This window comes from Malaclemys terrapin, chromosome 19 (assembly GCF_027887155.1).
Source record: "Malaclemys terrapin pileata isolate rMalTer1 chromosome 19, rMalTer1.hap1, whole genome shotgun sequence".
Classification (NCBI taxonomy): Eukaryota; Metazoa; Chordata; order Testudines; family Emydidae; genus Malaclemys; species Malaclemys terrapin.
Window position 1 is genome coordinate 17,881,815 of NC_071523.1, and position 11,856 is coordinate 17,893,670.

General features: G+C 41.0%; 1 protein-coding gene across 5 annotated transcripts in view; it reads right to left on the reverse strand.

The window, feature by feature from the left end:
• MORN1 (MORN repeat containing 1) overlaps positions 1-11,614 on the reverse strand; it is a 138,792-nt gene extending 127,178 nt beyond the window's left edge. For 3 of the 5 annotated variants that reach the window (XR_008442825.1, XM_054009497.1, XM_054009496.1), the window contains exons 1-5: positions 8,416-8,493; positions 6,370-6,441; positions 4,236-4,334; positions 2,826-2,936; positions 1,581-1,671 (exon numbers count right to left, since the gene is read on the reverse strand). Coding sequence is in view for 4 of the 5 variants with exons in the window: in XM_054009497.1 (XP_053865472.1) it covers positions 1,581-1,671; positions 2,826-2,936; positions 4,236-4,334; positions 6,370-6,441; positions 8,416-8,473 (431 nt within the window). In the remaining variant the exon portion in view is untranslated. Of the gene's footprint in view, positions 1-1,580; positions 1,672-2,825; positions 2,937-4,235; positions 4,335-6,369; positions 6,442-8,415; positions 8,494-11,531 lie in introns of those variants that run through there. The other 2 variants (XM_054009498.1, XM_054009499.1) reach the window with 2 other exon arrangements.
• Between the last annotated feature and the right edge of the window lie 242 nt (positions 11,615-11,856).

Sequence of the window (11,856 nt, forward strand, 5' to 3'; positions counted from 1 at the left end):
TTAACCCTATTAGCAGAAGTCCTCTATAGTTCCCTACTGGGTAAGAATGATTGATCAGCTTCTACCATGCTGTCAAGCCCTTTCTGGTATTGTTATTCTTACATTGTATGCTTACTTATACGCTGGTATGTGATCAGTGGTGGCTACTATCCATGCACAGCCAATATAGAAACAAAAAATAGAAAAACAAAGTGCAAAGCATAAGCAAAGGGCCTAATCCAAATCCCACTGAAGTCCATGATAAGATTTCCACCTTGACTGCAGAGGCTTTGAATATATCCAAAGTGTAAGTTAGTTTTGCTATCTTTTGACTCTACAGCCAATGGCACATGGAGTCTCTGCAACTAAAACTTCAGGACTCAGAATTCTGGCCAAATAAAACCTTAACCTAGCAATTCCTGTCCACACAGAAAGCCATTGATAGTCATGCTCAAGCATGATTTTTGGTGAGGCTGACCTTCATTGTAAATATACTCTATTTAGGTAATGACATTACTTTTGAAAGTTATTTGAATCTAAAAAACAAAAAAAGGTTAACAAGTGGCAGATCCAGAGCTAATCAGTTATTGACAGAGCTGTGTGTTACTGGCATAGCTAAAGCAGTACCACAGTGAAGTACTGATGATTTACAAGCAATTACAACAGCAATGCTTGCACTGTGATTGCCAGGACTTCCTGTGTAAATTCATCTTTTTAGGAGTTCAATATCTCAGCTTAGGCTATAGACAAACTCCACATATAAAATCTTAACTTTCGAATTTATGTGGCTCTCTTTAAGATACAGCAGTACTAATTAGTTAAAAAAAAAAAAAAAAAAAGCCTTTTGACATTCTTGCAATTTAAATAACGCTTTTGTATTTCACTCTGAAAACCTAAAACCCTTTATGCACTGGCAGGGAAATCTAGGTCATTTATTTCACGTATGAAAGCAGATTATGTCTTTTTAAAGAACCCTTTCAGAAAGTCCGTCAGTAGTGCATGTGGACTTGGTACATATATCCAACAGCTGAACACCAATTCAAACAAAATTCTGTCCAGCTTCCATGCTGAGGAAGTCCATGCAATGCCTCAAAAGAGATGGAAAAAAAAAAAAATCGACTTCCAAACCTCGCATAGGTTTTCATGGTGTGCAACCTGCATGGATTGTTTTTGCTTAATTGAATCCAAAGAATCTCTATGTACAATATTCATTAGCAGGACAGAGGGTAATTACTCCTAAAGGGATCGGACAAATGACAGTGTGCTCGAGACAATTTTTAAACTTTCAAGTTTCCACAGAAGTTTTTCTTGTTTTAATTTAATAAAACAAGGACAATAAAAATGGCATTAAGAGTTTGTGGTTTAACACAAATGTAATAAAATTCAGAATTGAGCACGAACTTAAATATTGGAGAAGATGTAATTACTTGTTAGAAGATCCAAATGAAACGATAATCTTTTATACATGCAAAATGTGAACTGCTAGATCTAGGCATAACAGGGTGAGTTTCACCTTAACTCACTTTCCCAATTTTTGCATGTTTAATCCAGCCCCTAAATATTATATTAACAAGAGCAAAACAACAAGATTAAAAACTTACTTGAAGGTCATTTTCCCTCCTCCATGTTTCTTATTATTGTGAAAGCTTCCTTGATAAGTTTGTCCATCCTGATCGACAAGTAATCCATGTCCTAAATAATAATAAATAGAAAATCTACAGCAGACACCAACAATCTCTAGAGGCAGGAAATATACTTACATATCCTTGCAATAAAATCCCTTAATATGTGGTTTTTGATATAGTTAGCTTCTAAACTGCACAGAAAATATCTACTTCAAACTCAGGGCACAGCCAATTGATGAAGATTTAAGAAAAAAAAAAATCAAACAGTTTGGGTTTTAATTCAAATCAGGTCAGATGTGGTGGTTTATTTCAGTGGCACCCACCATGTGCTAGGTGCTGTGAGAACTAAAGCCCGTATCCTACAGAAAGACATACACACACTTAACTTTTATGCATTGAGAGTAGCCCTATTAAAATCATCAGAGCTACTCACAGTGTCTCTAGTCAAGTAAGTGGTCCTGTCCCAAAAATCTGAACATTCTATGGTCTCAGTCCTGCAAACAATTACACAGGTGAGTAGTCTGACTTCAATGGGATTAATTGCATGCATAAATGGGACTACTCACGCATGCAGAGTTACTCATCTGTGCAAATAATTGCATGATCAGGCCTTTTGTCATCTAATTCTAGCTGAACAAATATAAGAATGGGTTTACTTCAAATCTCCAGAGGTTTGCGTTATACTCAGTCTCATCATCACAAAGGTTCACTCTACCAGGCTCCAGCCAATTAAAGTGTAAACACAGTCAGTGCCAAATTCAGTTGTAGTGTAAGCAGGTACATAATCTGAATTTGGCCACCAAAATGCATGAGTCCTTGGTTTAATCTGTTGTAAATGAACTTTTCTAACTAAGTTTACTATGCTTGAGACACTCCTGGGGGTAGGGAAAGGGAGACAGAGTGAAGGGATTTTACCCCAATTAGTAAATAAGGCCTATTTCAGCAAGATACATGTGATTAATGTTAAATGCACATAATCCACTGAATTCAATAGAACCACTTACATGCTTAAAGTTAGGTCTGAGCTTTGCTGAATCAGAGACTGTCTACTATTCTGTGTGTATAATACCTAGCACAATAGAGCCCCATTCTTGGTTGATTCCTAGGCACTGTTGTCATAAATGTGATTAATAATGAATAAAATAAATAATAATAATAATCAGGACCTCAATTACTTTAGAGTGAATTTTAATCAAAGTTTCCTCTCAGACTTTAACCTACCTGCTCTCACTCCATAGGAGAACTCCCCTTCATATTTCCCACCATCTTTGTACTGCATGACTCCATGTCCATGGAGCTCTCCAGAAACGAACTGACCTGAATAAGTGTTTCCTTGAAGCAAATATATGAGAAAGTAAAGTGGAAAAAAAGACATAATAGCTGTGTCAAATGTGGTTTAATAATCTTTTTTAAGTCTAAGGTGTGCTAATAAATAAAGGTTCCTACTGTACCTTACTTACAGAGCAGTGGTAGAAGGTATTTTATAAAAGTCATAAAATGAATAATTAATGAGTTTTTATTATCAGTACAGTCAAATGAAGAAAAAACCTGTTCATTAGGTCTTTATTTTAAAACTAATGAATCATAATCCATACTCCTTCAGGTCTTTAAAACTGAGGCATCTTAAAAATGGCAGTGACTTGTTAAAAAAGATTCATAATATGTTCTTTTATGGTTAAGAAGTGTATAAAAAGTACTTTAATTTCATAGTCAACTTAACAGCTTTTTGATGGCATGTAGTCATTCAAATCTTCTGTATGAAGCCTGGGAAATCAGGAGCTTGGTACTAAAAATACAGTACTGTACAGTGAATTTGTCTGTGCCTATACCATTTCAGAATGAGAAATAGCTATATTTTTCTGTCAAGTATTTATCCAATTTATTCATAGAATAAAAAGGTTACATGGACTCCACCCCATACCCGCTACATGCCAGCCACCAGAGACTGCCAATCACAAGGGCTGGGGGTAGAGGGGAAGTGACTTACCCTCAGGTCAAAAAGGAAGCAGAGGTGAGGACTTACAATTCCTTCCCATAGTATCTCCTGGGGCAACACAATTACATGATGCCCCACATTTAGGGCTGAACTTAAATTATTTTTCATGAGCTACTCCTTACCCAAGAGTTTCTCTCTATTCAAGAAAGGAAGAAGGAGAGGTGTGCCAGCTGGGGTATAGGTTCATTGACACATCCATGTGTGAGAACATACACAAGATCCACTCACTAATCACAGGGTGACTAATCCTTTACTTTCTTACAAGCTCAGGGCTGAAGGAGTTTGATGCAGGTGTAGGGATCTGCCTGTGTGGAAATCCTTCCAGGACTGAGATCCTTATCGTCAAAGCTAAGAGACATGCTTGTGGTTTACACCATTACCCCTGGCCCACTATTAAATGCACTTTGCTTGGAGTTAACTAAAAGTCAACATAATCCAGTATAAAACAGCAAACACATGAAAACCTGAAAAAATAGGATTTATAATGGAAACCCAGAAAAACTCTTATTTAGAGCAAAGCAAGGTGGCAATTTACAATATAGATAGGTATCAATTGTATTTTTTTCTATATCTCCTTGTAAAAAGATAAAATTTATATTAAAAGAATATGGTATGTTCCAGGGAAAAGAACTAACCTGTAGATGCCCAGTATCGCAATCCATTTCCCATAATTTCTCCATCTACAAACTCGCCTTCATAATAACTCCCATCCTTAAATAAAAGCTTACCATGACCTACGAAACAATAGGTTAGTTCAAACGAGTGACAAAAAAGACTTCTTATAATCTCAGAGACACTACATCTAATTGTTTGAGCAGTAAAGTGAGAATCACGGCTTCTGAATTCCATCCTCAGCAATTTGTGTGACTCAATGTGCAGCCCTGGGCAAGCTACTGCCCCACTCTGTGACTTGATTTACCTGTCTGCAGAAAGGAGATAAAACTACTTAACTTACAGGGGCTTTGTGAGACTTGCCTTTAAAGAATCTTAATCTATTTTAGGCATTCCTAACATTTAGGAAAATAATGTTTAGGCACCTAACCTATTGATGAAAGGAAATGCAGAAGTGCAAAGTATTGTGTGTGTAGGGTGAAAACCTGGCCCCAGGGAAGTCAATGGGAGGTTTGCAATTGACTTCACTGGGGCCAGGATTTCATCTCTAGAGGTTGTAAATTTTGGAGGACAAGGACATTGTTTTCATACCAGTCTGTAAGCACCTAATATAAGGTGGCAAATATACTAGATTCTCATTAATTGTACAAAGACAAAAGAAAGAAAATTACTGTTTTTTTGTTTTATTTGTAAAATATAAACAAAAGTTTTAGAGAACAGTCAAGTGCCATTGTTTCCAGAGATGAGAGAACATTGAGTTGAGCTCTTGAACAACAATATTCTTAACTCCTTATTCCTCACATATTTCTAGCAAGTTAAACACTGAATGACTATGTATGATGCACCCAATTCAGAAAGAAGTAAAGACTCTTCCAAGTGTGCTGGAGCATGAGCAGGCACATATGACACACAGTGAGGAAGGAGCGAGGATAACACCCATTCCAAGGATATAATGGACTACAAGAAGGGATCTATGAAGAGTCGGGTGAAGGGGCAGTTTCTCTGTTACTAATTTGTGGCCTTTGGCCAAAAGGCTCTGTTCACCTAAAAGGATTTACACCTTTCTATATCCTATATACCTAAAAATCTATGCAGATTTTTGCTCTGGATGCAACTAGCCTACTCAGGAAGAAAAAAAAAAAACCCAACAACTTTCCTCTTGTTACAATTCTGGCTAAGCAGAGGTCTTTGTGGTGGATGCTCCATGTAGAGGTTCTCCCTTTTCCAGGGCTGACTCTCCGCCAGATTTATGACACCCAAGACCTGTATATTTGTGGCCCTAGAGTCTATTTTTTTTTTTACACTTAGGAACTAAAGACTGTGATGTCTTTGACTCCCAGGCACATGCCACGCATATCTGGAAAGTCTTAATAGCTGAATTGATTAAATATGTATTTTGTTTTCTATACCCTAGGGACCTTCATATTTTTCCTTTTTTTAACTCCTTTGTAAAGGACAAGAATCTTCAAAGTACTCAGATGAATCATTAATCAACCTCTAGGAATAATAAAATAGATAGAGTTCCCCCACCCCAATTTCATCCCCCTGTCATATCAGTAAAGTGCCATAAAGAGTTCAGTGAAGTTGTAAAAGATGGCCATATTCTTCTGGATGTGACACAGGCTTCCCACCAAGGAATGGGGGCAGGATGAGATGTTCAGTCACACCTCATGTGTCATAGCACCAGTCCTAAAACAATATGAATCACAATTAAGCTCTGAAGATAAAATGATTGGAAATCAAGATAACTAACTCGCAAATTTGGAAAAATGGAAGCATTCATATTTAATTGAATGCATAGCTGTGTTCATCTGGTTGGGTTTCTGCCCTTTGCGTGTGTGACTGGTGAAGAGAATTTCTCTGAACTCCTGAAAACAAGACATTTCTTTCTGGAGGGCTGTTAGACATGAAGGTAACCACAACTGTACTTCACCCCAAAATGTCACTGTTGCTTTTCCATTACTTCCTGTACCTCTTTGCCATCCATGACACCAATTATCACTGTCACTGCTTCAGTTGCTTAGCAGAGTTATACATAATCTTACTTTAGCTTCAGTGTATAAAAGTATTTCTACAGAAATTTTACAAATTAAAAAAGTTAGATAAGTGAATTAAAATTTCGCTTCATTGTCAAGGGACAAAACTATCTGCCCTTACCATGTTTTCTTCCTTGTTTCCATTCTCCTTCATATTGAAAAAAAGAATTAGGATAAACATACAGTCCATATCCTGAAAAACAAGACAAATATTAGGTAACAAGATGAGATTTCTGGAATTATTTAGCTGAATAATAAAAAGTCATACGTGAATGCTGAAAGAACCAGTAATAGAAAAGTACGTGTTATTTTCTGTAGATTTGTATACACATCTGCATAGACATTTTTTATCTTGAACTATTAAATAACATTTACACCAAAATAAACATAGGAATTTGTTTACTATTTACATACATCTTATAAATGTGGGCATCTAGATACTACATTGTTGAGCTCATTATAAATGCTTTAGAGTGTATCACCTAATCCATCTATGTCAAAAATATTATCTGGCATGCCATAACTTGTAAGCAGTCTTTGTAAGGGGATGACTTTTTTGTTTTGTTTAAAATAGCTTAAATACCAGAAAAAAGATACACTCCCTCTTTATTTTAGCAAGAAACAAGTTTTCCTACTTGTACTGTATCTTAAATCTGTTCGTTCAAAGTTATCTCCTACAAAAGAATATGCAGTGGATAGAACTGACTTTAAAGTAATGTGTTCTTTATGCTAACAGTTTAATGTATTATCATTTCTAGTGATCCCTTTTCTCAGTAGTTTAGTTCTCATTTATACAATGAAGTTGTTCCCTTCTAGAAATCCAGTTTAATTGACAGAGGGCCCGATTCGGGGCTCAGATACAGTTATCCCTCCACTCCCTCAGTGAACATGCCCCCTGTGGCTTTCCCCCATGGTCCAGACAGACACCCCATACCCCACTGCACCCCACTCCCACTGTTCAGACCAGATGTGGGCAAACTGTGGCCCGCAGGACTGTCCTGCCCGGCCACTGAGCTCCCGGCCGGGGAGCCTAGTCCCCGACCCCCTCCCACCCCCCACAGCCCCATCACTGCGCAGGCTGCGCTCTGGCCTGCCACTCCCGCTGGGCAGCGTGGGGAGCGCAGCAGGTGTCGTGGCTGCAAGCTCCTGCTGCTGGTAAGGGGGCGGGGCAGGGTGGGTAGGTGGATAAGGGAGCGGGAGTCCTGGGGGGCAGTCAGGGAGGAAGGGGCAGTTGGCTGGTGTGGAGGTTCTGGGGGGGGCGGTCAGGGAATGGGGAACAGGGAGGGTTGGGAGTGCGAGCCCCAGGGGGCCTGTCAGAGGGTAGGGATGTGAACAGGGGTCGGGAGGACAGTCAGGGGACAGGGAGGAGGGATGGGATCCCAGGGGCAGTTAGGCGCGAGGGGGTCCCGGAGGGAGTGGTCGGGGACGAGGAACAGAGGGCGGTTGGATAGGGGGTGGGGGTCTGGGGGGGGCTGTCAGGGGGTGGGGTGTGGATAGGGGTCGGGGCAGTCAGGGGACATGGAGCAGGGGGGTTGCATAGGGGGCAGAGGTCCCAGGAGGGGGCAGTCAGGGGACAAGGAGCAGGTTGGTTGGATGGATTGCGGGTTCTGAGGGGGGCAGGAAGTGAGAAGGGGTGACTAGGGGGAGGGGCCAGGCTGTTTGGGGAGGCACAGCCTTCCCTACCCGGCCCTCCATACCGTTGCACAACCCCGATGTGGCCCTCGGGGCAAAAAGTTTGCCCACCCCTGGTCCAGACGGACAGAGCCTTTTATCCACTCAGTGCTCCAACAGACAGAAGAACCCCTGTGAGAACTCTCCTCCTCCTGCTCCCACAGACACCCGCCCCTCCTCCCGGACTGGTGCCCAGACAGACAGACCCCCCCCCTCCCTCCCTCCCCGCACGCGCACACACACACACACACCCCTGGTGCCAGACACACACACACATTTAATCACACACACTCTCCTCCAGACAGACCGACCCCCCCCCCCACACACACACACACCCCTGGTGCCAGACACACACCCGCCCCCCCTCCCGGCCTGGTGCTCAGACAGACAGACAGACAGACCCCCTGCCCCGCAGACAGAACAGCCCCCCTCCTTCAGGGCGCGGACAGACGGACACCCCCTGTGCAGACAGGCAGACCTTCTCTCGAGCCCTCACCTTCCCGCCGCTGAGCCTTCGCCGCCCCTAAGTAGCAACCAGGCCTGGGGGCCGCCATCTACCCTGGGAGTAGCGACGCTAGACCTTGGCAACCGTATCCTGCCGCCCATTGGCTCCCTGGTAGCTAGGGGCGGGACTTCTCCCCCTCCCACGAAGAATGGCGGGGGAGGGGTTAGGCCGCTGTACGCATGCGTCTCTCTCTCCCTCCCTCCCCCACTCTGTCCAAGGTCTTCCCTGCCCTGCTGCATGCCTGCTGGTGGCATGCTGGCCAGGCATATAGGGGCGGGGGCATTTTCACTGCCTATCCCCCCACCCCTTGGATTTGGGGGAAGCACATTCCCAGTTGAGGGGGCGAGTGCTGCAAGCTGCCTAGGTTTAGAACTGTTTATAAAACAACAATGCATCTGAAGAACTGAGGTTTTTACCCACGAAAGCTTTTGCCCAAATAAATCTGTTAGTCTTTAAGGTGCCACCAGACTCCTTGTTGTTTTTGTAGATACCGACTAACATGGCTACCCCCTGATACTTGAGAACTGTTACTGTTGTTTTGTGTAAATAATACAGAACAATCATACCTGGAGGCCCCTGTCAGGATCCAGGCCCCAAATAATGAAAAAAATGGTCCCAGCCGTCAAGAGTTTACAATCTTAGGACCAGATTCTGCAAGCTTGTGCACAGGTAGTACCTGTGCCAGGGGAAGGGTGTTTCTGACTTCAATGGGCCTCCATGGGGGCACAGGAATAGGTGACAGGATTAGGGTTGAATGAAGCACAGATGCTGCAGTGATGAGGTCACAGAAATACAAAGAAAGAGAATGACTATTATTTAATATTTACAGCAGCAGTATTAACAATGCCAAGCATTCAAAAATCATGAGTCAGAACAGAAAAACGTATTTGTATTTGCCTTCTGGTTTTGGAACCTTTAGGGATTAGATCTTAAAGGTTTTGTTTGTTTGTTTCTTGTTTTTCATCTAACAAGGCTGGAAACTTAAAAAAAAAAAGCAAACTAAGATTGTCCTGTAGTCCAAGGAGGACCCTCAACAAATCAGAATGTAAGCAAAAGACCAAATATCGTAAGACTTATGATAAAACTGCATCTCCTGTGCTAATAGGATAATTTAAACCAGTGAGGTTTGACTATTTCTAATGTAAATTTTAATACTAAGATCTTCATATTCTGATTCCTGCATTCGGTTTCAAACTTGAAAAATGGTTTGTTTTCTTTTTTTCACAAGCTCTAAGTGAAAGCATAAGGCAAACCCTCACCCCCAATAATGGCTGTTGTGGTTAGAAAAGGGAAATTTGAATCAGGGCTCCTCAAATCCATTTCTGGCTCTGCTATTGATTTATTATGTGGTCTTGGAGAAATTACTTTACCTTTCCCCATCTGTATAATTATGATTTATTCTTTGTAATACAGCAGTAATACAGAGCCTCTAACTAGCCCCTTTGTGCTTGGGATACTGGATCTAATAATGCTTAGCTACTTCTCAGGTGTATTGTGAGGATATAAACCTTGTAAAATGTTTTGAGATTCTTTGAAGAAAAATGCTATACATGCTTAAAGATATAGTGATGAGTGTGATGTAACTATCTGGACATAAAGTGGTGCAAACCATTATTACTATTCCAATACATAAAGGGAAATATTTTGGAAATATTTAATCATGATATTATGTGTTTAAATGTTTAATCAAAGAGCACTGGGTGAGGGATTTTATTATCTCTCTTATAATCAAAGTGTTTTTAAATATATTTATAAAGCTAACTATGTGTGTGAAGGGAAATTCTCAACCTAGGAAAGCCAAAATGGTAAGTATTGCACTAAGATGGTTAGGTGATCTTAAAAATACTTACTCAAATATAATTTGATGAATTTTATGCCACTTAACGTTTTATAAATATTTTAAAAAATATCTGTGAAATCTTTTAAAAAATGTTTACTGTAAAAATCTGATGTATTTTTGTACTTTATTTCTGAGGTGAAACAAAAATATTGCTAGAATCCAGAGATTGCATCAACATACTACTACTTGGGTGACTTTTTTGGCCATGGGGTATTTGAGAGGATTCCTGAAACCTGGAAGAATCCACATAGCCAAAAAGTGACCAACAGTTTGCATTCAGAATCCTTCAAAAACAGTCAAGAAGAAAAGTTTTATTCAATCTTTATAGGTGTCATTAATATCAGAGCTATAAAGCCAAGGAAAGAATGGTAGTTATTTCTGAAGAAAAGTAATTTTGATATATTCATGTCTAATAAATATTTATATAGCTATCCAAGGTGTTGGAACTAATCACTCTAGTTTTCCTTTAAAAGGGCAAATTTATCATGGTTTTATTTCAGGCTCAGAAATGTAGCATACACAGTAGTGCAATATTTCAATTCAAGAGACAGACAAGGTCACAGTAAAACTTCATAGCATAGTACTACTACAAGAAGTGATGATATAAACATTTTCTTACTCAGAAGTTCTGCTCACTGCAGATTGAGTCGGATCTACTCACTTGAGTGACAATAATGAGTAATTTTTTCTCCTGTTAGCCTTGTAAAGATAAAGCAGCTATGGGAGAGGAAGCTGAATTCTATTCAGACTACTGCCTTACCCACATTATTAACTAGGGTCCTACCACTAAAACTTGAGTCACGCAGGTGGACTCTTGCACTGCACAGAGCCAGCTGCAGGATCTGGGCCTAAACTGCAATAATAGTTCCAAATGTTTCCTCTGTTACAAATGTGAGGGGAAAATTTTGTCCCACAGAATGTTTATTACTGGTGATAATGCATACAAAGAAATAATCCCTGTTTGATATTTGGATCCCTTGTTGAGTTTTCCAGTTAGAAAAAAAAACATCTTTTTATATTCGTAAACTGAGCAAATGTGATCTCAAACTGAGAGGTGACAAACAGGGAAACACTGCAAATGCCATATTTCAAGTCACATTACAACTGCACTTTTAGGTAGCAAAGCCGTCTAGAGTTTGGAAAAATGGCATGGGGAAATAACTTGGGGCCTATATTTACTTTACCCAGAATCTCAGACGCATGAAGAGCCCGTCTCAGATCACAAAACGGACAGCACAGCACGTAGGACTTAATCACCGTTTTTTACCCTGACCGTTGCTCATTTGCGGGATGTTCCCAGGAAACAGGGGCTGGGACTGACTCCTCCGGACTCCAACCCACTTCTTGCTAATTCCATCTCATCCTAGTTCAGTCCCTCCTCTCAGCCAGACACCCCGCCCCTAAGACTAGGGACTTCAAGCCCCATACGCCTAACCCAGAGCCCAATGCTTAGGTCCCCCAGCACTAGAGACTGTCACCCCAGTGCCTCATACCAACCACTCTGCAATCCCACCTCCCCACACCACTACTTCGGCAATCCCCGCACGAAGTACCAGCCTCCAAGAACACCCTCCCCGCCCCCCCAACACACA